We start from the raw sequence: 27,102 nt of genomic DNA, 5'->3' as shown, positions 1-27,102 counted from the left end.
TAATCGAATCTATATTAAAAAACACTGTTTAATGAATAGTATGACCGCATTTGTATTTTCTTCACTAAGAATACCATGGATGTCAATACATGATGATACTTCACACGTGAGTAGAATGATCGACTAAGGTTCATACCGCAAAAATTTCAGAATTTTTTTAGTTTTTCTAGTATTTTTTATGAATTTACTATTCACGTGGGTGCGCGCACACCCATGTTCACCTTTGTATTTTTGCCTTTTTTGTTGATTAATAAGTTTCAGCCCTGCAGGGGTTGTATGGTCCTCATGGACGAAATGATAAAATCAGGCATATGTAACCAACAATGTCATACTATCAAACCATGCTATTTATTCCCCAGCAGAGAACAACACATTAGTACCACATATGTACCTGCAGGTTTATCTTGACAAAGATTTATGATCCAAAACGTTTATGGCAGACAGCTGGGACAAATTACAACTCAATACATCACACTTGGCGCACAAACACAAACACAAACACAAAAAGAACTATAGGTGGGAAAGCCAGCAGCACCACAAATATCTTCTCTCCTTTTTTGGTTCGTCCAAATCCTATACTATACCGGGAACACGACATGATAGAAATCTGTTCGCGCTTTCTGTAAACGGCACAAGCTGATCAGGGACATAGCATTGGCAGTGTTTTGCTTGTCCCTCTAATGGGGGGTGACAAGCATCAAGTGGCCGGCACCAGGGACCTCCAAACAACCGCACACACCAGGTGTAGGCACCATGCTGTTCTGAACAGAACCGTCCCCCCAAGTACGCTGATCAGATAGATGGCGCTCTAGCACATCCGATACCAGCCAAAGAAAAGGCGAAACGAAGAGAAGCGCAGTGGGCTGCAGACCAGATAGGCTTTACATTTCTTGGATAAATGTCACCATCTGGCACTTTCGGTCATCAAGCACCAATGTACAGCGCTGGAGTTATATGTGCCTGTCTGTCAGTGAGGCTGTTCTGGATGCAGAGGTAAAAAGATCAAGAAAGTTGCCGGTTGCACAGGTGCGGATTTCCAGGCAGATATAGGGCTGCAGGGTGATGTATTTACAGTTACTGTACAGGGTTTTTGGCTGGCCTCCCGATCAAACGACTTTGCTGAGGTAGCAAACTGCACCGGACCTGCCCCTTGACATGGAGGAGCTCCCCATCAATACCACACCCATCATGTGTATTCGGGCCTGCCTTAAGTCTCACGGATCGTACCTGAAAATAAGCACAGCAGTTTGTCAAATGAATGAAACTAGAATTGGATAATTGTTTCTGTCGTGATGAGTAAAACTGGATGCTCGACAAAGAGGAGCCAAATCCCACCTTTACATATTCCACATTCGGAAGAGAAATGTGTTTTCCAAACTGCAAAAGCACCAAAAACCTTAATAACCTTAGCCTCCCACTTCCACCAACCAGCAGCAGGTCCAGACAGTTGTCGTCATATTCAGCCTTGGGAGCAACAATCTGGGAACTTAAACTCTGCACGGTCTTGCATGAATGGTTGCATACCAATACACCGAGATAGCGCCCTTTCCTAATGACCCATCTTTCATCTAAGCTTGGGACTAGTTCCTTAGTCAGACCAAGCTCAATGTCATCTGATGGACCATGTAGCTCGATAGGAGTTTCAGGTTCCCAATTAGGTTGATTATCCCATTTAGGCTCCATATCCCACTTGGGTCCTGTATCCCACGCAGGTCCAGGATCTGAAATTGTGGATGATGTGTCTTCTTTATCATGTGTTGTGGTGCCCTTAGAAGGTTTAGTGTCATTTGTAGCAGTCAAACCTGGCCACGCTTTTTCTGTCCTTGACTTTGATTTGGATCTACGCCAGCTGGGAGTTGATGCCTGAGGATGGAGCGATTCTTCTGGTTCCTTGAAAGTACTTGTCCTCCCTAATGACTGGCGTTTTGATTTCGGATCAAGTGCCCGCACAAGTTCAGATGGTTCATTATTAGCACGTGGACTAGAAACTTCTGGTTCTCCCCCAGACATTATGCTCGTAGACATGATTGAATCAATGCTAGACAAACTTGAGGCACGTGGTAAACATTCTGCTCTCGACCTCTGAACTACATCGTCATAGAGGTCTGACGTATCAACCTTTTCTTGTCCCTCCACAATTTTATGCCCAGCACCATCAACATCTGCTACTGGAAGATACTCCAATTCAAAACTGTACTTTGGCAAGCACAGGAATTTCAGAAAACCAGCAACAATGTAACGGAGAGGACCAAAACGCTTCTGGTATTTCTCTGAGAGTTCAAGAACTGCAGCAGATAAATGGAAACTCACTTTAGTTCAAGAAGCTAATTTATATTTTAAAAATAAGAGAAAATTTCCTGAAAATTCAAGTATGTGGTACCATCACTAACAAAGCCAAAATACGAGACTGTTGTGCCAAAATGCGTAGTCCCACTCTGAATCCATTCAACAGAAAAAACATCAATAGGTGTAAAACCTCCCTGCAACGAACAAACAATTTAATGAATATTATTACTTTGACTAGATATTATATGAAAAAACATAGATAACAAAGTTGCAAGCACAATAATTGATGGTATCGACACTAAACAATTCAAATAAGTATAGGGTAGCATCTCTTAGATGAAACTACATAGTCAATAGCAAACATGACATACAGGTACTGTACAACATATTTTCACTTTGTTGGCGTCAGTGTTAAGACATGGTTGGGTGTTGCTGGCAACATGACAATAACACAGTAATGCAGAATCGAAAGAAAGCTACATCGAGGAGCGTTATGGTCGTATTAAGAGTGGAGCTGTGTTGTATTTTTGTGTGGGTCCATTGTGGAGGGATCTCAGGGAAGCCTAATGAACAATTACAAAGAAGTAACTCGCATGTGACCATGTGAGGAAGATGTACTGTCTAGCGGTCGCTACCTGCCTCATATAATAAACATGAGAAAAGATGTATGATAAGAAAGGCTCAACAGTAGGACACGCTATAGTCACGTGAATTTGGGATGAAGGTCCAACAGAACAGCTAACATTAGGGCAGTGACATACAGGCCCACACAAATGGAACCATAGGGAGGGCAGACAATTACAAATGAAAGAAGAATATTTATCTGTAAAAGAAAAGAAACAAAAACCGAAAGATATTTGGGATACTGGCATTTCAGTGTACAAGCACCATTAACCACAATTGATGAGATTTAGCTGAACCTAATTCATGATTAAATTGTTTTACATCAGGGAACTGAATCCCTAAAGGTGTATCTATGAACATAATCCTACCCAACATGATGAGTAACATTTAGGTTCTTTAATAAACTTTTTAAAATGCGACGTCAACAAATTATATGCAAAGTTGCAAAGAGGAGTTAAACATACATAGAAAACCGTCAGTAAAACTGTACAAATGAAATGTTATTTACCCTGACAATGGACAATGCTGCAGAAATTGGATCTTTAACACCCAAGACTGTCCAAACAAGTGAGTTATCAGATCCTGCAGGTATTATACCAATTGGAAGAGAGCCTGCCTCAATTTGATCATCTCTGCACAGAAGACCATTGAGTACCTACGGAATAAGTTGATTGTTGCATCAGGACCTGTAGTTAGCACCTAGCACACAAATATCTATTTTGACAACAGGGAGAGGATGAGTTCGGGAAACTACCAAACAAACAGGCTCCTTGAGTGCTCATGGAAATATAACAGTAGTAAACATAAATGGCCCTCAAATGTTAAAGATTAGTATTTAGTTGGTAGTACTACTGAAACAATTTAAACCTTCTGAGTATCCAAAACCCAGCAACTTTGTTCAATGAACTCAAAATTGTTGTGGCATAGCAAAGTAGAATATGGTGTATGCAAACTTTTTATGTCCCTAGATAAAACCCCTGAACCTAGTAATTACCAATCGAGTGGGTGAAGTTAGGGAGCTAAAACATTGGTAACAAAATAAAGGTGCAGAATTTCTTTCAGGGTATTGTGGCAACCTCTTCGTTGTAGCTATTACTAATAAGAGTGTGGATTTTGTACATTCTGTGGACTATAACCCCCCCCCCCCCCCCCCCCGCGCCCGCATGTCAGGCATTCAAAATTAATCAAAAATCAAGTAGTAGTCGAATCCAGACCACAAATGTGTGAAATGAGTATTTGCTATGGCGGTTGGCAAATATGCTGAAAATATATGAATCCCAAAGCACAAACTGATGCTGTGTGGCCATTGGGGGAAAGTTCGGAAAATTTAGAAAATCCAGATGTATAAGAGTAATAAGACTGACACTAGGATTATCTTTTCTCGTTACTATACCACACTAGACCCTAAAAAACTAACATGACAGAGAGACCAACAAAAAGAATATGCATGGAATTAATATACACTAACCTCGTTAACAATTCCATCGCCACCGACACATACAATTCCTAGAAAGTGCAGGCAAAAAATGATTTAGATGATCAACATAAACTACTAAGGAAAGATGTAAAGATAAATATACCATCTGGACAGGTACTAAAATCAATAGTTGATACAAGAGATTTTGCATGACCAGCATGTGTAGTTTTAATCACTTCCATCTTGAAACCTGCAAGCTGTCTCTAACACTTATTATTATTATTAAACCAGACAAAAGTACTTGAGGTACAAAAAAAAACATCTGCATAAACGAGCATCACCTATAAACTTTTTATATATAACTGAATGGCAAAATGTCAAAGAGTACAGAAATGGCATTCCTAATAAATTCAGCATCCCAGAACTGAGTAACTGACATAAGAAGTCAATATAGATGTCAAAGGCCATGGAGCCGACATGACATGGATCGAAATGTTTATAGAACCGTGGTCCGAATGTAGGGCCAGGCTAATGAATGGAATCAAAGGTAAAATCAGGCTAGTGATTGAGATTGGGATTTTAAACTATACAGCATACAAGACTCAGTATTACACGTTACTAATCTAAAGTACATCAGTTTATTTTATCGTATTGCCTTTTTGCCTTCTACATGCCACCCTAAGTAAAATATATTAAGATCCACATATTATACATCTTAGTAATCAATATAACCACAAAATGAATTGAATAAGACCAGAAATGAGTTCAACTGAATGTAATGTAAGAAAGTGTTCCCAGTTTACAAAAAGAACAACCCAAATACAACTTTGCAGTATAAATTTGCAGATTTGCATAAATGACTCATTTTTACACGAATTGTGTCAACTTCAAAAATCTGGTAAAACAATGATTCGATGGCCGGATCTAGATCCGATTACATCAAACAAAAAGGTTTCTACTTAGGATCGTGATCCTAACAACATTGCATTTGAAGGTAATCAATGGTATGACAGTGTCGATGTGAGGTACTCCCTCTGTAAAGAAATATATTTCTTTATGGAGGGAATAATTTTCTAATTCATCACTTCGTAACTTAAACTAAATTGCTCAATACAGGAAGTGGTAAACAAGGAAATCTAAAACACATACATGGAAACATGTTTTCCTTTTTAGATGAGAACACATTTTTAAGTTGGGTGAAGATCATCGTAGCGACCACCGTTGAACATGTGAAATACCTTACTAATCTAATTTTGAAAGCATGCTTAATTGCTTATAAACTGAATTAATATCTTATTTGGCAACCACCCAAGTAGATGTGATCTCGGTATTAACTGCTTCTACTTAGCTAGACATACCTTAAATATGGGCTCCACTTTCCCATGGAAAACTTTGCTAGATCTACCATGTCCAGATCGAGGATTCAGGATGACAAGTATCTTTGGCGGAGACCGACATTTAACATATGGATCAAGCATGGCATCAAATGGAATGAGTTCAGAAGAATGCTTTTTGCTTGATGCCATGGGGTGTTGTAACAGATTTACATAGCATTGCTGATCTGCAAAACCATTAACCCACCGAAAGGCCTCATGTGGAGCAGTAGATAGGAAACGCAAGTCCTTCTGGATTCTTCTAGGCTTCATAAAGCAGGAAAGTCCATTAGATCTCCTTTCAAGAGGGCATGCATGCACGGTGAAATGCCGAAGCCCAGAATTGTATGATACCTGTGGGTTAAGTTAAACAAGAGCTTATTATTAATGTGATATATGCTTGTGGTAAAACTCAGAAACACATATATGCCAGTTGCAGACTGAAGTCAATGAGCTAACAACTTACAGATACAATGTCCTCGAGCTTAAGGATGTTAGAGCCCCATACTAAGGCTTCAGTGGTGAGCCTAGCATCAAAACAATTACCACTAGACCCTGATCCCGACTGTTCACCTGAAACGCTTCTGTCTTTGTTATCTAATGTAAGCTTCCCAGAACAAACTTCGTATCCTAACAAATCAGACTTCTCATCTTCAATTCGGTTATCGTGAGTGCTCCCCTTTTCTGGATCTTTGCTTGCACCTTCTACATTCTTTTGCTTTAAGAATTTTGTATTGCTTGTTTCTGGAAATACAGGAGAAGGATCTTGCTCTGCTGCAGTTGGAGATCGCCTGCTACTTGTACGACGAAGCACTTTATGGATCAGTCCCCTTGGTGAAGTAAGATTCTGCTCGTGATGGTCAGACTTCTGCATCTCTTTCTTCTAAAAGTAAATCCAGTACAAGCATAGCATTGGAGCTACATGTTAGGAAAAGCCTACGACAATAAAGGCATCACTCCACAAAGCTCATGTGAAGCCACTTATGACTGAGCCTGCAGAATACATGTAACAGAACATCAAACAGATAGTAATAAAACAGATGTGTGCCTTAGTATGTTGTATAAGAAATAACTGGCAACAACTGATCAAAGTGCAATAAACTCCCTGTTATGACCGGCCAGGTCTATGGCCGAAGGAGGCCCAACAGGCAGGCTTAGGCCCGCAAGTTATCTTAGTTTTTATTTTCAGATTATGCAAGTTATCTTAGGTTAATTCTTATACAAGTTATCTTAGGTTAATTCTTCTGCAAGTTATCTAGGATATAAATATAGGTTGTAAGACTCTTTTTGGAATTAAGCAATAAGACTATTTCTATTGCCCGGCTCCCAGAGGAGCCGGAAACCCTAAACCCTAGCCGCCTCCTTCTCTCGCCGCCGCCGCACCGCGCCAGGACGGCGCCCCGCCGCCGGCCGCCGCGCTCAAGCCCTCGCTCTTCCCCCTCCTTCCCCTACTGTCTCCGACCAAGACCGGGCAGAACCCTAGCCGCTAACACCTTGGTATCAGGTACCCGGGTTTCGACCATGTCTTCCCCGCCAATCCCACCGCCGCTGCCACCGATTCCTCCACTACCGCCGCCGCGTCGACGGGCACTACGGCCTCCCTGTCGGCGCCGCTCTCCTCCGCCCCCGGCACCACGCCGGGCCAGGGCCAGCCGCAGCTTCCCATCCAGCCATCGCCGCAGCTTCCCATCCAGCAGCCATCGCCGCCGCCTTCCCCCCCGCCGCCGCAGTTCACACCAGAAGCTATGGCCGGCATGCTCAATGACCTAGTCGTGGCGGTCCAGGGCATCCGTCTCTACTTGGCCAGCCCATACGGGCCGCCCCCACCGCTCCACCAGGCCGCGGCCACGGGCCAGCAGGCGCTGCCGTGGTACCCCGTACCGGCGGCTCTCACCGGCGGCTACCCGGCGCTTCCCGCTCCGACGGCTTCGACGACGCCCTGGCCACAATGGCCGACGCCGTTCACGGCGCCAACCGCACCATCCGCCTCCGCCCAGGGACCGCAGTGGCCGACCTGGACTCCACCATCCGCGCCACCCTCCACCGCGCCGTCCCTCCCGGCGGCCACGGCGCGCGCTCCACCACCGCCACCGCCCAACCCTGGGCCGGGCGGGTCCTCGCCGAGCGGCCTCCCTATCCAGGAGGTCCGCTTTCCTTCGTCGCCATCGCCGCTGCCCGACTGGCTCCACGGGCCGCCGTCGGCTCCCACGGAGGCCCGACCCTCGTCAGGGTCCCCGTGGCAGCCCGAGGCGTCGGGCGTCCCAGGGCAGTACGCCGGGCCGTCTACCCTGGACCGGGCGCCGTCCTCCGCCCTCCGCACCGCCGAGGCCGTGGCCCCGGGCACCCCACACCAGCAGCCGCCCCGGTTCGCCAAAATTGACTTCGCCACGTACGACGGTTCCGAAGACCCGCTTAACTGGCTAAACCAATGTGACCAGTTCTTCCGTGGACAGCGCACGCCCGCGTCCGAGCGCACGTGGCTGGCTTCCTACCATCTTCGCGGGGCCGCCCAGACCTGGTACTACGCCCTTGAGCAGGACGAGGGCGGCATGCCACCGTGGGATCGCTTCCGCGAGCTCTGTCTTCTTCGGTTCGGGCCACCGGTACGCGGGAGCCGCTTGGCCGAGTTGGGCCGCCTACCATTCACCTCCACGGTGCAGGATTTCGCCGACCGCTTCCAGGCTCTAGCGTGCCACGCGCCTGGTGTGACAGCCTTACAGCGGGCGGAGCTCTTCGTCGGCGGCCTTCCCGACCACATCCGCGTGGACGTTGAGATGAAGGGACCACAAGACCTTCAGACAGCCATGTACTACGCGCGGGCATTCGAGCAGCGTGCCCAAGCTTTGACGTCGCCACGGCCATCCGCGCCGCGTGGGGGCCGCCAGCCTCCCCGCCCGCCTCCGGCAGCACCGGCGTCCTCTACCACCGCCCCGGCCGCTACCCCAGCCCCGACACGGCCGTTCCGGCGCCTCACTCAGGCGGAGCAGCTGGAACGCAGGCGCCTGGGCCTGTGCTTCAACTGCGATGCGCCATATGCGCCGGGCCATGTTTGTCCGCGCCTTTTCTACCTGGAGACGACGGACGAGATCGAGGATGACACCCCGGAGGCCGACCTCGGCGCCCCGACTCTTGCGGAGCCCGCAGCGGCACCCGCACCGGGCCCGGCTACCGCCTTCGTGGTGTCCCTTCACGCGCTGGCCGGCATCCGTGATGAACGGACGATGCTTTTACCGGTCATGATCCATGGCGAGCGCCTGGTGGCCCTCCTGGACACAGGTTCCACGCATAATTTCCTGCCAGAGGCCACCATGCGGCGTCTTGCGCTCCAGCCGGCCGGAGGAGAGCAGTTACGGGTCACGGTCGCGAATGGCGACCGTCTACGCTGCCATGGGCTCGCCCGCGACGTGCCCATCACTATCGGCGACGAGCACTTCACCATCACATGCGCCGGCATCGATTTGGGCTGCTTCGACTTTATCCTCGGCGTCGACTTCTTGCGCACGTTGGGTCCTATCCTTTGGGACTTTGACGCGCTAACGATGACCTTCTGGCGTTTGGGTCGTCGCATTCGGTGGGAGGGCATTCGGGGGGCCGCACCCGCGCCCCCTCTTCAGCTGGCCACGGCGACCACGGAGGCCGAGCATCCGCTCTTGGACGGGCTCCTGCAGCAGCACCGGGATCTCTTTGAGGAGCCGCAGGGTCTGCCACCGGCCCGGATCTACGACCACCGTATTCACCTCCTTCCGGGATCGGCCCCTGTGGCCGTGCGGCCTTACCGGTATCCACAGCTGCAGAAGGACGAGTTGGAGCGACAGTGTGCACTCATGCTTGCCGCCGGCATCATCCGCATCTCCACGTCCCCGTTTACAGCACCGGTCCTCCTCGTGCGTAAATCGGATGGCACGTGGCGTTTCTGCATTGACTACCGTGCCCTTAATGCTCTCACATTGAAGGACAAGTTTCCTATTCCGGTTGTCGATGAGCTTCTCGACGAGCTGCACAGGGCACGCTTCTTCACCAAGCTGGACCTTCGATCAGGGTATCATCAGGTGCGCATGCATCCAGACGACATCGCCAAGATGGCGTTTCGGACTCATCACGGCCACTTCAAGTTCTTGGTGATGCCCTTTGGCCTCTCCAACGCCCCGGCGACGTTTCAGGCCTTGATGAACGATGTCCTTCGGCCCTACTTACGCCGGTTTGTGCTCGTTTTCTTTGATGACATTCTTATCTACAGCGCCTCTTGGGCAGAGCACCTCCAGCATGTGGCCATCGTCTTCAACGAGCTTCGGGCGCATCATCTTCATCTTAAGCGCTCGAAGTGCTCGTTCGGGACGCCGTCGGTCGCTTACCTCGGCCACGTCATCTCGGCCAAGGGAGTGGCCATGGATGCCGACAAGGTCGCGGCCGTCGCCGCCTGGCCGATTCCGCAGTCTCCGCGTGCTCTTCGCGGGTTTCTTGGCCTCGCGGGGTACTACCGGAAGTTCATCCGGGAGTTTGGCCTCATCGCGGCCCCACTCACGCGTCTCCTCCGGCGCGACGCCTTCTCTTGGGACGAGGAGGCCACTTCAGCCTTCGAGGCCCTCAAGGGGGCCCTCACGACGGGACCTATACTGCAGATGCCGGATTTTGACCTCCCCTTCACCGTCGACTGCGACGCTTCCGGTGCGGGGTTCGGTGCGGTCCTACACCAGGGCGAGGGACCCCTCGCTTTCTTCAGTCGCCCATTTGCCGCACATCATCTTAAGTTGGCGGCGTATGAGCGTGAGCTCATTGGGTTGGTGCAGGCCGTACGCCATTGGCGGCCCTATCTTTGGGGTCGCTCTTTCCGGATCCGCACGGATCATTACAGCCTCAAGTTCATGCTAGATCAGAGGCTCTCGACGGTGCCCCAGCACCAATGGATCAGTAAACTCTTTGGCTTTGACTTCACCGTCGAGTACCGTCCGGGTCGCCTTAACACCGTCGCCGACGCCCTGTCTCGGCGTGATGCCGATGTGGACGACGGTGCGGCGGAGGGGGCGGCCTTCTGCATCATCACCGGGCCCTCCTTCGCCCTCTACGACGACATCCGCCGGGCGACTGCTGCTGCGGCCGATTCCCTCCTCCTACAGCAGCAGTTGGCGGCGGGTGAGCTGGAGGAACCGTGGCGCCTTGCCGATGGCCTGCTTCTCCATGGGCGCCGGGTCTTCGTTCCGGCGCACGACGATCTTCGCCAGCAGGTGCTGCGCCTCGCTCACTCGGCGGGCCATGAGGGAGTGCAGAAGACGCTCCATCGTCTCCGCGCCGACTTCTACATTCCCGGTGATCGTGCCTTGGTCCGTGACTGGGTACGGTCGTGTGTGACGTGCCAGCGCAACAAGACGGAGACTCTACGGCCGGCTGGCATGCTGCAACCCTTGGAGGTCCCTACTCAGGTTTGGGCGGACATCTCCATGGACTTCATCGAGGGCCTTCCCAAGGTGGGCGGCAAGTCTGTCATTCTCACGGTGGTCGACCGCTTCTCCAAGTATGCTCATTTCATACCGCTCGGCCATCCATATTCAGCGGCATCGGTTGCCCGGGCCTTCTTCGATGGCATTGTCCGTCTCCACGGGTTCCCTTCTTCGATCGTCAGTGATCGGGACCCCGTGTTCACGGGACACGTGTGGCATGACCTTTTCCGGCTGGCGGGCGTGAAGCTACGCCTCAGCACAGCCTTCCACCCTCAGACGGACGGCCAGTCTGAGATCGTTAACAAGGTGATTGCCATGTATTTGCGCTGTGTTACAGGTGATCGCCCTCGTGCATGGGTGGACTGGCTCTCGTGGGCAGAGTACTGCTACAACACCTCTTATCACTCCGCCCTGCGAGCTACGCCCTTTGAGGTGGTGTATGGCCGGCCACCCCCGCCGATCCTGCCGGTTGATCCGGCCTCGGCGCGGACCGAGGTAGCCGGGGCCCTTCTGAGAAGTCGTGATGAGATGATCGCGGAGATCCAGCAACGACTCCTGCAGGCCCAGCAGTTGGCCAAACGTTACTATGATGGCCACCATCGCGAGGCGGAGTACGCGGTGGGTGATTGGGTCTGGCTGTGTCTACTTCACCGCTCTACGCAGTCCTTGGACCCCCGCGCGAGGAAGAAGCTCGGTCCTCGCTATGCCGGTCCCTTTGCGATCCTGGAACGCATTGGAAAAGTGGCTTACCGTCTGCAGCTTCCGGCAGGCGCCCGGATCCATGATGTCTTCCATGTCGGGCTGCTCAAGCCATTCCGCGGCGAGCCACCTGCGGCACCGCCGGCTCTTCCACCGGTCACGGACGGGCATCTCCCTCCTGAACCAGAGAAGGCGTTGCAGGCTCAGCTGCGCCGAGGCTCCTGGTACGTGTTGATCCGGTGGACTGGACTACCAGAGGAGGATGCTACTTGGGAGCAGCGTGAGGAGTTCCTCCAGCACTACCCCGACTTTCAGCTCGAGGACGAGCTGTTTGCGCAGGCGGGGAGAGATGTTATGACCGGCCAGGTCTATGGCCGAAGGAGGCCCAACAGGCAGGCTTAGGTCCACAAGTTATCTTAGTTTTTATTTTTAGATTATGCAAGTTATCTTAGGTTAATTCTTATACAAGTTATCTTAGGTTAATTCTTCTGCAAGTTATCTAGGATATAAATATAGGTTGTAAGACTCTTTTTGGAATTAAGCAATAAGACTATTTCTATTGCCCGGCTCCCAGAGGAGCCGGAAACCCTAAACCCTAGCCGCCTCCTTCTCTCGCCGCCGCCGCACCGCGCCAGGACGGCGCCCCGCCGCCGGCCGCCGCGCTCAAGCCCTCGCCCTTCCCCCTCCTTCCCCTACTGTCTCCGACCAAGACCGGGCAGAACCCTAGCCGCTAACACTCCCCCTCCCCCCCCCCACCCCCTCGAGCGCCCCTCCCCTCCCCCTGCCGCCACCGGGCAAAGCCCAGGCAGATCCGGCGGCGATGGGACCTTTCTCCCCAGCGGCTTCCCCCTCGAGCGTGGGCTCGACGAGGCTGACGGAGCGGAGCTTCACTGGGCCTGGCGTGGCGAGCACGCGAGCAGCGCGGCGCGACCCTGTGGGGACGTGGCTGCGGCTACTTGGCTGTGCCCCAGCGGATCCTGGCGGCGGAGGCTGCGAGCTAGCGTGTCAGCAGCCACGATCGACGGCGGCGAGGTGCAGGGTGGCAGATCCCTGTGATGGTGCCACTAGCGCCACCCGGCGGCTGTTGCACTGCGCTGGCCGGTGCTCCCGTACTTCGACGGTGATGATAAGTGGCTTCCTTCTCGGTGCTGGTGGTCCTCTCCGGTGATCTGCTTCCCTGTCTCCTGTCTGCCCTTGCATCAGTGGTCTTTGGGGGTCTATGGTCTTGGGCCAGGGCGAAATCCCTGCGCGGCGACGGCCTGCGCTGACAACGGCGACACCTGAGGATGTCGTTACCTCCATGGAGGCGCTGTCAAGGCCCTGACTGGCCCCTCTCCTCGAGCACCGGGGGAAACCCTTAGTCTAGTTCGCTGGACAAGGCAGCGGCAGCGGCTCATCGCCGTCCCCTTCTTGAAGGCGCTGCTTGGGTTGCACTTGGAGTCCCTGATGTGGCAGCTGGAGATGGTGGCCTCCCCGGTCTTTCCGGCGAGGCTTGTTGGCGATGCATTGCTGTGATGTGGGCTGCAGCATAGGGCATGGGCATCTAGGGCGCAATGTACGCCACTGCCGGCGTGTCCAAGACGATGGCTTCGCTAGTTCCGTCCAGATCCTGCCATCCGCCTGCCAATTCTCCTAGGCACAGGGGTGGAAGGTACGTTGGCCCAGGCAGCCCTGGAAATGTGGCTTCTTTGGAGGCACCTGCCGCCTGGCAATGGCTGTGACGTGGCCTTGACACTCTGAGTCTAGCTTCCTCACCATTCATGGTTAGAGGCTGGACAAGGTGAGACCTTTCGTCGTTGTTGTCTGTAGGTGGTGGCACCTCCTCACCTGCTCATTTGGTGAGGACGGTGGTGTGTGTGCGTGTGTCCCTCCTGCTGGGAGGTTGTACCTGTACCTGTATTCTCTTCCTGTTCAATGAAATGAAACGCAAAGTCTTTTGCGTTTTCTCGAAAAAAAAGTGCAATAAACTAGGAGTCCAGAAAAGTACATAGGCCAGCTACCTAGTGGTCACTTGTGGGTTACATACCAACATATACAGATCTAAAGAAATTAAGCCACCCTCCCTGAACTATGCCAGACATACAAATATTTATAAATGAAACTGGAACACTGCAAAAGAATATTTAACTTAGCATCTGGAATTTATCTCCAACATAATAAACATGCTCCTGGTTTGCATACTCACCAGGTTTGCATGTTAGTCAATGTAGTGCCTTCCTACAGCACAGTAACATACTGAAACTAAACAGTCAACTAGGAAGCGATAACTTCTAGACAAACGGGTACATACAGGTAAGTATGTAACGAACTGGGTAATATAATCTAGTCTATGAAGGGCGAAAATCATCAAATACCAATTGCATGCTCCTGGTTTGACCAACGAAGCCTGGACATTTCGTAATCCTACCTGAAGTGTCATGGTTCATAAATATAATACTGGAAGCCATGCTGCATGTCTGGAAAGGCCAAGGCTACAAACAGCTGGGGAATGCTTCTAAGGATCCCTAACCAATAGATAGCGACTAAGGAAAAGACTACAAAGCAACCTAAGGGAACATCATGTTAGGTACAACATAGGCGGGTTATTTAAAAATATACAAAAAGGTGAAAAACTCTGTCTACCTAACTTGAGCAATCTGAATGCCAAAGCTTTTCATTGGAAGGTACCAAGCAACTTCTAACAAAGTGTGCCCCATTCCAGCTTTAAAGCTGTCACTAGCAGCTCTGGTAAGGACAGGCAGCTGAAGCTGATCCAACCGCAGCCAAAATCTAAATGTCACGGTTCAAAGCTCATAAGTAAAAAATAATAATCCCCTGCTTAGTTTAAAAATAAAACCATACAGCTTTGCGATAAAATCTCGCGGCGCTACATAATTCCACACAGCAGGAACTAAAGGATTTTCCCAGACGACTAGCAGTAATTTCCTGGCTCGATTGAAACTGAAGGGCGTCTTAGTCTTACTTCTGAATAAAACTACTTCAAAATTTTCCCAATTCGACCATGCAGACATTAGGGGTGGATCCAGATGGGCGCGCACAGAATTTGTGGAGGCCAGTGAGGTTTAACCAATCGCTGGATTGCAAAAAAGCTCGTACCTCGAAAACCAATGGCCAAAATTGCAGACGGGGTCCAGACGGCAGGGTCGCGACGAGGTGGAACGGGGACGGCGACGGCGGCGAACCGCGTGAGAGGCGGAGGGGTTGCGGGGGTGAGGCGGAGGGGTGGCGATGAGCTACGGCACGGCGGCAGCTCTAGGGCTGGGCACGGCGGTCGGGTTGGAGCTTGGGTAGGTCAGGACTAGGGAGAGGACGAAGAAGAGGAAAGAATGGTGCACAGGACGGTGGAGAGGAAACCGTGGAGCAGGTGGATTTTGACTCCGGGTGCCTGGAGCAGCTATTTGATTCGGAAAGAAACAAAAAATGGTAAGGTGTTTTATTTTGGAACTTGGACTTTTTTTTCAGGGCATGTACATTTTGTAATTTTTTATTAGTGTATGCACCAACGTGAAGAATACTCCCTCCGTACTACATACATCCCTTTTTATTCATTTTGATAACAAGTATTTCCAAACGGAGGGAGTATATAAGAAAATGCGAGGTGGGTATATTTTTTTAAAAGGGGAATATATGAATATTGATATCAAGCGGATATCAAATACACCCAACCTCTGCATCAACAATATGTCTAAAGTGAACCAATCTGTGGTTGGACTTGGATGGTTAGAGGGACTATGATATCCCCAACTCATCAGGGTTAAGATGATATGTCGGCTCAGTCTTTCGAAGGTGCTCATAGGGGTAGAGTTTACGTGTTGGCGTTCATAAGGGTGAGTGTATGCACGTGTATGCGCGTGTATATAAGCGCTTGCGTTTGTACTGTGTTTAAAAGAAACAAGATATCTAAAAACATTCAGGATGCATACAACCAAACAATAAAATAAAAAGAGAAAAAAAAATAAAAAATAAGACCTTACCACGATGATCAATTACCCGTAATAGCAGCACTGTAACCACCACAAAAGACAACATGCGGACTATAAAGAAGGTTCTCTAAAAGTAACGCCTTCAGAAAGGAAACAATACACAAGCATTGTTTTTACCCGATCAAATATCGTAGGTTTTCACCCTAGAGAAAGACCGTGTTCCTAAAAAATAATGCCTTCAACAAGATCATTGCCAAGCACAACCGATAAAGGCCAGACCTTGGGTTTTTATCCTGGAAATCACGACTCCGTACTCTGTAACATCCTAATTTTTAATTTGGATGTTATACATAGGTCATTATATGCATATCATATTTTATTTTGCATTTTTGGTTGTGATCCTAGAAATCTTAAGCAACTCAAGGATTCAAGGAGAGAGTTGAAGATTTCGTTTATTTTCATGTTTGAATTTTTCTCAAATTTGAAAAGAAGATCAATTTGATTTTAATATTTTCTCTCCAATTATTTCTAATAATAAAAATAAATGAGAGAAGATAATATGACTTCTTCAAAAGAAAGGAATATTGGAGAAGAAATTTTAAAATCAAATTTATATTTTCTTTAGATTTTATTTGCTATTTTATTTGAATTAAAAAAATGCATTTTTGAAAATTGTATTTATAGGTCAGAAAAATGTTCACTTTGTTCTAAATATTAGATTTAGACAGTAAAAATTGTTTCTGATATTTTTAGAATTTTTTTATATTTTATTAGAATTTTCTTCGGGCGAAATTTTATTTTAAAAAAAAACTTCCCGCCTGACTGGGCCAAAGGCCCAGCCGAGTAGGACGGCCCGCAGCGCCGCCGCCTTCCTCCCGCGCGGAAGAGACACCCCGCCGCCGTCGTCCGAGTCCAGCCGGGGCACGACTCCCGAGTCGTCCCGGCGCCCCCTCCCGCAAGCCACACCCCCTCGGCCTTTATAAGGCAGAGCCGCCGCCGCCCCTCCTCCTCACCTCACCCCGCCGCCTCCTCGCCACCGCAAGCCGCCGCCTACCGCCGCATGTTGTTGCCGCTGCCGCGCCGCCTTGCCACCGCACTCAGCTGCTGCCACCGCCCGACGCAGCGACGCCGCACCGCAGCCCCGCGCCGCCGTCTCGCCAGAAAATCCACCGCCGACCCGCCGGCTTTTAGGTAAAACCCTTTTTAGGGTTTTGTCGGTTTATTTTGGTTTTCTTGGTTTTTCTCGGTTATTTCCAATCGGTTCTAAGTAGCGAATGTTCTCTGTTTAGTTCGTTTTAACGAACACGTTCGTTCGTTTGGTTCTGTGAAAGAATGTTCGTTCGATAGGTTTTTTATTTTATTTTCAGCCAGGGACCTATCCGTGAATACTTTTATCACAGATTAGTCCCTAATCTTCAAACCCTCGCAACTTTTTGCTCGTTCGTCCAAATCCAGTGAAACCAACGCCAAAATCTTTGTTTGTTCCCCTCTTTTCAGATAATCAACTTGAACATGATTTTGATAATTTAAAAATTGGTTGCAAGCAGATTTGTTTGTTCATGATAGAGTTTCCGGAGTGCGAACTACTACGAATCACTAGGGTTTTCAGATTGCCAACAAGGCAAGTAACACTTTGATCATATCCCTTATTACCCAGTTTTTCTGCATTAGTTTCAATCCTCAGGCATTGCATGAGTAGGATCTGTTTAACATGTGGGTATTGAGAAGTAGTTGTTGAGGTAGTACCTATTGCCCTTTCATTCAAACCTTGGGAGTTACTACGTTACGCTTATTATACTTTGCTATGCTATGCTCATAGACGTGGTTTGGTTTGAGTGATTCATGATAGTTGTGAATATTATTATGAACTAACGGATTACTTAAGGTGGCTACTTTAACACACATCTGGGTGGATTGTTTGTGGGCACCTAGGGAAATCCAGTGTTGTCCAAAGGAGAATCCCGAGGTATCCGTGTGATTTTTCCTATGGTTCGCCACCCAGGCTCAAAGGGATCGTTATGTTATTCATGCTGGAAACTTCTGTGTGCAGCCACAAGCCATTATGGGCTCTGGCATAGTTGAGTAAGTTGCGGGAAACCTTCCCATGATGGGCTAGTGGATGTAGGGGATTGTATGGGCTCTGGCTGTAGGACGCGACCACTAAGATGAGCCATAGGACATTCTTCTCTACTTATTTCTGACTCTTCTCCACTTTCCACTCTATAGATGGCGGACCCAAGGAACAAGTTTGCTCAACCGGATGAAGACACCCCTTTTGGACGACACTTGAAGGAAGCCACTAGATACCTGAACATCGGAATACCAAGCGTTGGAAAATTCGAGTACATGTTCCAGGAAGGACATTCACACCAGTTACTGAGCCCATAGAGTTTTCCTTTGATGCACCAACCTGGAGTCTAGGAAAGAGCATGGCAGCTCACATCGTCATGGGATGCATCGGCGAAGTATACCACAAGGATCTTAAGGACACCATCTACTAGATATGTGGACGCCGAGATGAGCAATGGGAGATGATTTGCACCAGGAAGGACAAGTCCATTGCAGCCTACATCCAGGAGAACCAACACATTCGTCGTCAGGAGAACCAGATGTGCGCCAGCATGATAGACCTGAAGAAGGTGATGACCAAGAACATGGAGCTAGAATAGGAACTCAAGTCTACACGCCATGGATATGAAGAGGAAATTGATGTACTACTGGAGAAGAATGAAGACCTAAAGAAGAAACTAGGAATATTCATGGGAGACCCCGCACCAAAAGAGGACAACCATCCTGAAGATTACATCATCATCGACGACACCGATTCCGACCCCGACAGTGATGATGATTATGAAGGCGAAGCTGGAGCAGATATCATGGAGTCTTCTTGCGATCAAAATTTCTAGTCGACCACCATATTATCAATAGTATTCCCCCATGTATATAGTACTAGTTCGAGTATTTTGTAACGATAGTTAGATCGATTGTATGCCCTTGTTTGAATTGAGTGGTGTGATATGAATGTGTTCGTCTCATGTGCATATGGGTAGTGATTTTCTCTCTAGACCTCACTCTATTCTAATCTCTCCCCTCTAAACCTATCAGATGCCTCCGAGACGTGACCCCGAATTTGTCTTCCCACCAGAGCTCACCCAATTGATCCAACAGTGAAATGCCTTGATGCAGCTACAAGTCCAGAACCAAGGCAACAACAACAACAACAACAATAACAACCCACCGCCACCACCTTCAATTAGCAACTTAGCCCGTTTTCTGAGGTTGAATCCGCCGGTGTTTCCAGTAGCACCGAGCCGATTGTTGCTGATGACTGGCTCCGCAAGATTAGAAGGGAGCTGACCACCGCAGGTTGCACAGATGCTGAGAAGGTGTGTTTTGCCGCACATCAATTGGATGGACCCGCAGCCTCATGGTGGGACAATTACATAGCCACTTTCCCCATAGCCAATGTCACTTGGGATCAGTTTCAGCAAGCTTTCTGCACAGCCCATTGTAACACCCCGGATGTAATTTACCTTATATGTAACCCAACTCTTGCCGTTTCCGGCACTAAGTTTTTTTATTTTCTGATCCCTTTTGGCTCAAGGTCACTAAGGGACTTTTGTTAAGTGCTTTGAGTAGCTTCATGCCATGCCTTGCTTTGCCATGTTAAGTTCCGATAGCATGTAGTTTTCATGCTCTAAAGTGTGCTTCCTGATGTTAAATTCCAGACTTGTGTTAATTGCACTAAGTCTGAACCCTGTTATCATTTGCATTTTTGCCATGCTTGTTTGAACCTGTTAATGGATGAATTAGTCATAGCTCAGTGTTCATCTTTTGTCAAGCATCATGAATGGATCCCTGCCATGTATTTTGTTGTCATGTTTGGGTGCTGTAGCATATTTATCTTGATGCATTTAGATGACTACTTGCTGTTTATCGCAGTCTGGTGCCATATTTGTTTTGCTTGCCATTTCCAAACCGTGCATCCGATTCCGGTGATCTTTATATCGATTTCAACCGAAATAACCTCACCTTTCCAGTGGCACTCTTGGATTTCCAAGTTGAGGCCAGGTTCAATCATTCATTGCCAAATCTTGCATATGCATCACATACCGCATCCCGCATAGCATACCATGTTTGCATCATGTTGTTTGAGCATTGCACGTGGTTGATTGTGTTCCTTTTTCTTGTTTGTCTTGTTTCGGCAGAGCCGGGAGACGAGTTCACGAACGAGGAGCCCGTTGAGTTTGCTTACGAGGATCAAGTCAACTCTGACAACTTTGCAGGCAAGATGATCATACCCTCGAAATCACTTCTATCTTTGCTTGCTAGATGTTGGGGATATACATAACAGGTAGGCCCACGAAGGGTCGAAATATCATGAACCATGGGGTCCTCACAACATGTGGGTCCAGGTCAATTTCATACAGACTCACTATCCATTCGACCAAGCAACATACCATCCACTCGGATGACAGTTCACCACTCGACCATACGACTCACTCGGATATACGAAGACCAGCAGGCAGCAAAGCAGTCGGCATCTTTCTAATAGTGAGGGCTTAATAGTGGGCTGACATTATGGCATTCATACCCCACTTTGTAACATAGGAGGTGAGGGGGTGGCGCACTCTATATAAGCCACCCCCCACCACTAGACTAAGGGGGGGCTCTTTTCTTCCACCTCTCTCTCTCTTTTCACCATTAGTCTCAGGACTTAGCTCAGGCATGGGGATCCGTTCCTCTCTCTCACACACATATTGTAATCTCCGGATATATACTCAGATAAAACAAAGCCTCTCCGGAGCACGAGACGTAGGGTTGTTATCTCCACCGTGAGAGGCCCGAACTCGCTAAAACCACCATGTCACCCATATGCATCTCGATAGATCATGCTCCGTTCTCCTACCCCTCTCTTACTGTCAGACTTAGAACCACGACAGTTGGCGCCCACCGTGGGGCATGGCGTCTATCGAGCCATGATGCAGATGGTTTTTTCACTATCTACACTTAGTTTCCTGTTCATACAGTTCATCTCCACAACTAGTACTAAAGCATCGCAGAAAGGAGGAGAAAAGATCTACATCTCTATTCGGCGTCTCGGAGGCACTATCCTAGCCAGATGCACAGGGCTCCTCCGGCTGGTCGCCTTGCCCGACAACGGCTTCCACGCCGCGGAGGCACTGGCCTAGCCAGCTGCGTAGGGCTCGTCCGCCCAGTTGCCCGCCCGACGATGACTTCCTACGCATGGGGCTTCCCCAGCCGATCGCGGGCTCGACAGCGGCATCCGTGCCGTGGAGGCGTAGGCCCGACGGGCACCGCGAGGCACCTCCCTTTCTGCTCCCTGGCCGGCAACGCGGAGCTCCTCGGCCCGTCGTCTGCTCGGCAGTGATCTTCATAGTGGAGGTACCCCTCCCGCCGACGCCGCGGGCGCGGTACACTCCTTCCTTCAGCGGCAGCCGCCCGACGCCGCGAGTGCGCGCTGTGGCTCCCCTCGCTGGTGCTGCCAGCTCAACGACGAAGCACCTCCGTCTGGAGTCGACTGCACAAGCCCGAAGCGTGGCAATAAATCGCATGCAGAAAACGATCCATGGAAGAAGGAAACTTCCATCACATGCAGAACGGTATTAACTCTTGCTTAATTACCGCTAATTACCGCTTTCTTGCATGCAGATCCTGGACGGGAGCAATTCCTTTCTTCAATGCGTTAGTTAGCCAGGCAATCACACCTACTCATTTATTGCTAATTACTAATCATTTATTGCTAATTTTGATCTGTTTTGGAGCAAGAGTCCGTCTCTCTGCTCGGGCTTGAGCTGCAGGTCAGACGCCCGCTAGATCCGGTCCACCTGCAAGCCGGATAGACTCGCCCACCTCGAGCGAAAAGAACAGCGCTTGGGCGCTCACGAGCACGTCCACGCCGAACCTCACCAGCGCCTCCGAGCCTGGCCCTCCAGGTTGGCCTGCCTAGCCAGCTCCACAACGACCGGATCCCAACCCAGCTGCGGTTCACTCGGACGGGCGGAAGCACTCGGATCACGCGTCCGCTCGGACAAGGCTCACTCGGCCGTGAGGTTGCTGGGTTCACAGGTCAGGGCGACCATCGACTACGACAACTGCTTTCACTAGCTCAAGCTTCCCGTGGAGGTTCACTCGACCGCCACATGCTTCATCATCCCGTGGAGGTTCACTCGGGACGCGTCTATATCATCCGGATGCTCCGCGCATCGTCACTTCGCGGGACGCGTCTACTTCACTCAGACACCACGTGCATCGTCACTTTGCGGGACGCGTCTACCTCGCTCTGACGCCCGCGCACAATCACTCCGTGGGACGTGTCTACATCACCCGGACATCCCGCGCGTCGCCAGTCCGCGGGACGCGCCTATATCATCTGGACGCCCGGCGCATCGTCACTCTGTGGGACGCGTCTACCTCGCTCTGACGCCCACGCACCGTCACTCGGTGGGACGCCTCTACTTCACCAGGACGCCCCGCGCATCGTCGCTCCGCGGGATGCATCTACATCATCCGGACGCCCGCGCGTCATCATTCCGCGGGACGCTTCTACTTCACTCGGCGGCTTCGCGCGTCGCCACTCGGTTGGTCACCTCATCACCACTCGGCGGCTCCGTGCGTCGCCACTCGGTTGGTCACCTCATCACCACTCGGCCGCTCCGCGCGTCGCCACTCGGTTGGTCACCTCATCACCACTCGGCCGCTCCGCGCGTCGCCACTCGGTTGGTCACCTCATCACCACTCGGCCGCCCCGCGCGTCGCCACTCGGTTGGTCACCTCATCACCACTCGGCCGCCCCGCGCGTCGCCACTCGGTTGGTCACCTCATCACCACCTCGGCGCTCCGCGCGTCGCCACTCGGTTGGTCACCTCATCACCACTCGGCCGCTCCGCGCGTCGCCACTCGGTTGGTCACCTCATCACCACTCGGCCGCTCCGCGCGTCGCCACTCGGTTGGTCACCTCATCACCACTCGGCCGCTCCGCGCGTCGCCACTCGGTTGGTCACCTCATCACCACTCGGCCGCTCCGCGCGTCGCCACTCGGTTGGTCACCTCATCACCACTCGGTCGCTCCGTGCGTCGCCACTCGGTTGGTCACCTCATCACCACTCGGCCGCTCCGCGCGTCGCCACTCGGTTGGTCACCTCATCACCACTCGGCCGCTCCGCACGTCGCCACTCGGTTGGTCACCTCATCACCACTCGGCCGCTCCGCGCGTCGCCACTTCGGTTGGTCACCTCATCACCACTCGGCCGCTCCGCGCGTCGCCACAGGTTGGCCACCTCATCACTACTCGGCCGCTCCGCGCGTCGCCACTCGTTTGGTCACCTCATCACCACTCGGCCGCCCCGCGCGTCGCCATAGGTTGGCCACCTCATCACTACTCGGCCGCTCCGCGCGTCGCCACTCGTTTGGTCACCTCATCACCACTCGGCCGCCCCGCGCGTCGCCATCGGTTGATCACCTCATCAGCACTCGGCCGCCCCGCGCGTCGCCAATCGGTTGGTCACCTCATCACCATTCGACCGCCCTGCGCGCCTTCAGACAGCTAAGTCATTTTACATTCTGTTATTTTCGTCTTCCCGAGCATTCCATAATTCACACATCAGGTTCACTCGGAGGCCACACCACCGAGTGTACCTCTACGCTCGACTGCTTATTTTCACATACTTGCTTAGTATTGGTTATGTGACTCCGAAGTCCAACTTCCTTTTTTTCGCATATATCATTCACGAACACCATGTGTCGTTCTTCATTTCGAGTTTGCATCGGTCCTCCGGGGCTGCAACTCAGTCAAAACACTACACTTCCATTTTATTTTAGCCAGTATTCCAACAAGTTCAGTAGGATTTCTCGCTTCGACAAGTGCGAACGAATCCTTCGCTCTTTTTAAACTTTTGCTGGTCAACCAGCAAGCCCCTTGCACTCCCAACGGGTGTCTATGGGTGTTATTCACACAAATCATTTCAGCACACATCAAATTTCCTCAAGAAATTATTGTGTTGACTTGTACCATTTTTTACACAAGTTACCGCGATCACTCGACGGTCCTACGCGCCAACTTCATCGCTGCTCGGACTCGGTCTCCATACTGGTCCTAGCGCACCACAACACTGACTTTGTCGCCCTGTTGATTTCAAACACGTCCAGCCAACCCCTCTATGGAATTCTCTTCATCGTATCAATGATATAGACCTCGTCGGGCATGAGACAGATAAGTCCCTTTCATAATTAAACTTCACACTTCACTCTTTTGCGAGTTTGCTTCTTCCGAGCATCACTCGGAAGCTTCTCCTCATTTTTACCCAAATCCGACTCGATGAATTACAAATCATCCATTCAAAACTATATTTCTCATATTCCGACATGTCCGTTGTCGAAGCCTGTAGTATGCTCGGGGGCTACGCCGCACTCGGGGGCTGCATCTCATTTGGAATGACACTCTCCTAAGTGGTCGAGTACTTCATCACCAATCAGACCCTTCACTTCAACAAGTACATTCGATCCGTCACTTTGACAAATTTCATAATCACCCAGACACTCTGCGTGCCATCTTCGTTCCTACTCAAATTCAGTTGTCGCACCGGTCTTGTTGCGCCACAGCCACACTACACCGACCTTGTCGCTACATCAGCTTCAAAAGCATCTGGCTAACTCCTTCAAGGACCATTTTTGCCACTCAGCTGGACACTTAGTCCTTCACTCGGCCGCCCCGCGCGTCGCCACTCGGTTTTGCACGTCTTCACCACTCGGCCGCCCCGCGCGTCGCCACTCGGTTGTGTGCGTCTTCACCACTCGGCCGTCCCGCGCATCGCCACTTGGTTCTGCACGTCTTCACCACTCGCCCGCCCCGCGCGGCGCCACTCGGTTTTGCACGTCTTCACCACTCGGCCGCCCCGCGCGTCGCCACTCGGTTGCGCACGTCTTCATCACTCGTCCGCCCCGCGCGTCTCCACTCGGTTGTGTGCGTCTTCACCACTCGCCCGCCTCGCGCGGCGCCACTCGGTTTTGCACGTCTTCACCACTCGGCCGCCCCGCGCGTCGCCACTCGGTTGCGCACGTCTTCATCACTCGTCCGCCCCGCGCGTCTCCACTCGGTTGTGTGTGTCTTCACCACTCGCCCGCCTCGCGCGGCGCCACTCGGTTTTGCACGTCTTCACCACTCGGCCGCCCCGCGCGTCGCCACTCGGTTGCGCACGTCTTCATCACTCGGCCGTCCCGCGCATCGCCACTTGGTTCTGCACGTCTTCACCACTCGCCCGCCCCGCTCGGCGCCACTCGGTTTTGCACGTCTTCACCACTCGGCCGCCCCGCGCGTCGCCACTCGGTTTTGCACGTCTTCACCACTCGGCCGCCCCGCGCGTCGCCACTCGGTTGCGCACGTCTTCATCACTCGTCCGCCCGCGCGTCTCCACTCGGTTGTGTGCGTCTTCACCACTCGGCCGTCCCACGCATCGCCACTTGGTTCTGCACGTCTTCACCACTCGCCCACCCCGCGCGGCACCACTCGGTTTTGCACGTCTTCACCACTCGGCCGCCCCGCGCGTCGCCACTCGGTTGCGCACGTCTTCATCACTCGGCCGCCCCGCGCGTCGCCACTCGGTTGCGCACGTCTTCATCACTCGTCCGCCCCGCGCATCGCCACTTGGTTCTGCACGTCTTCACCACTCGCCCGCCCCGCGCGGCGCCACTCGGTTTTGCACGCCTTCACCACTCGGCCGCCCCGCGCGTCGCCACTCGGTTATACACGTCCTCGCCCCTCGGCCGCCCCGTGCGTCACCATCAGTTGGACATGTCTTTACCTCTACACCCCCAGCACGGGAACGACTAAGTTACTCATATGGTCAAACCTCATATCACACTCTGTAGCAAGCTTACCTCCTTCGAGCATCACTCGGGGGCTACGCGCGGCAGTTGGCCATGTCACCCTCAGGGGTTACGCCCATTTGGTCAACCTGTTGATCACATCAAGATATTCTTCTGACCATACATGCTCGGATCGCCGAAGATCTATAAGTGAAGCATGTCCACTTGGATAAATACCCCTTTTCATGCAAAAGGGTAAAAATGAAGCGCCATCGCTGAATCGTTCAGGCGACCTTACTCATCGTTCGTACAACCACCTCGTTACGCATCCATCCGATTGAATCAATTTCAGACAAAGATATTTGCCATGCCAACTGCATGGAGGTTTACCGAGAGACTTAAACCCTCTGCCAGACTCATCTAGTCCGACAGAGGCTCGGGGACTACACCCAGTGGGTGCACTCAGCGTGCCCCCACTGGAAGAGGACTCAGAAAGAAACATTTTGCTCGATGCAAACCCATCTCCAGTATTACTCGGCCTCCGAGTCAGAGAAGAACAAGTTCGATCAGTACCAGCTAAGAAGAGTTTTAGTTCTCTCATACTCCCGCCGATTGCCCGCAGTCGACAGCAGTCTCGGGGACTACACCCAGTGGGTGCACTCAGCGTGCCCCCACTGGAATGGTATCCACTCGGAACGGTCCGCCCAACCCGAGTGACGGCCAAACAACAACAAAAAGATAGGCTCTAAGACTCCCGCCGACTGCCCGCAGTCGACAGCAGTCTCGGGGACTACACCCAGTGGGTGCACTCAGCGTGCCCCCACTGGAATGGTATCCACTCGGAACGGTCCGCCCAACCCGAGTGACGGCCAAACAACAACAAAAAGACAGGCTCTAAGACTCCCGCCGACTGCCCGCAGTCGACAGCAGTCTCGGGGACTACACCCAGTGGGTGCACTCAGCGTGCCCCCACTGGAATGGTATCCACTCGGAACGGTCCGCCCAACCCGAGTGACGGCCAAACAACAACAAAAAGACAGGCTCTAAGACTCCCGCCGACTGCCCGCAGTCGACAGCAGTCTCGGGGACTACACCCAGTGGGTGTACTGAGCGTGCCCCCACTGGAATGGTATCCACTCGGAACGGTCCGCCCAACCCGAGTGACGGCCAAACAACAACAAAAAGACAGGCTCTAAGACTCCCGCCGACTGCCCGCAGTCGACAGCAGTCTCGGGGACTACACCCAGTGGGTGCACTCAGCGTGCCCCCACTGGAATGGTATCCACTCGGAATGGTCAGCCCAACCCGAGTGACGGCCAAACAACAAAAAAGACACGTTCCAGGTGTGAAGAAATTCCGAGTAATCAGTTACTCGATGTAGGCCCAGCTCCAAATCACTCCAAAAAATTCTATAAGGCGAGTTTAACGCTCCTCCGTGGACCTGTTTTGAGCCTTCTTCTAGGACTCAAAGTGTGAAACTCACAAGTGTGGATCTAAAACCGACTCGTATTGACGTTCCT

General features: G+C 51.4%; 1 protein-coding gene across 1 annotated transcript; it reads right to left on the bottom strand.

The window, feature by feature from the left end:
- Positions 1–326: 326 nt before the first annotated feature.
- LOC123048803 (sphingoid long-chain bases kinase 1) lies at positions 327–15,221 on the bottom strand. Its single transcript, XM_044471833.1, has 9 exons — positions 14,931–15,221; positions 6,167–6,693; positions 5,686–6,054; positions 4,491–4,584; positions 4,379–4,416; positions 3,419–3,565; positions 2,381–2,480; positions 1,336–2,285; positions 327–1,227 (listed from the first exon to the last, which is right to left on the bottom strand). The coding sequence occupies exons 2-9, from the start codon at positions 6,572–6,574 to the stop codon at positions 1,075–1,077; spliced, it is 2,259 nt and encodes a 752-aa protein (XP_044327768.1). The 5' UTR covers positions 6,575–6,693; positions 14,931–15,221; the 3' UTR covers positions 327–1,074.
- Between the last annotated feature and the right edge of the window lie 11,881 nt (positions 15,222–27,102).

This window comes from Triticum aestivum, chromosome 1A, assembly GCF_018294505.1.
Source record: "Triticum aestivum cultivar Chinese Spring chromosome 1A, IWGSC CS RefSeq v2.1, whole genome shotgun sequence".
In the NCBI taxonomy this organism is placed as follows: Eukaryota; Viridiplantae; Streptophyta; class Magnoliopsida; order Poales; family Poaceae; genus Triticum; species Triticum aestivum.
The sequence above is the reverse complement of the archived record's forward strand: the minus strand, read 5'-3'. Positions and strand labels throughout refer to the sequence as shown.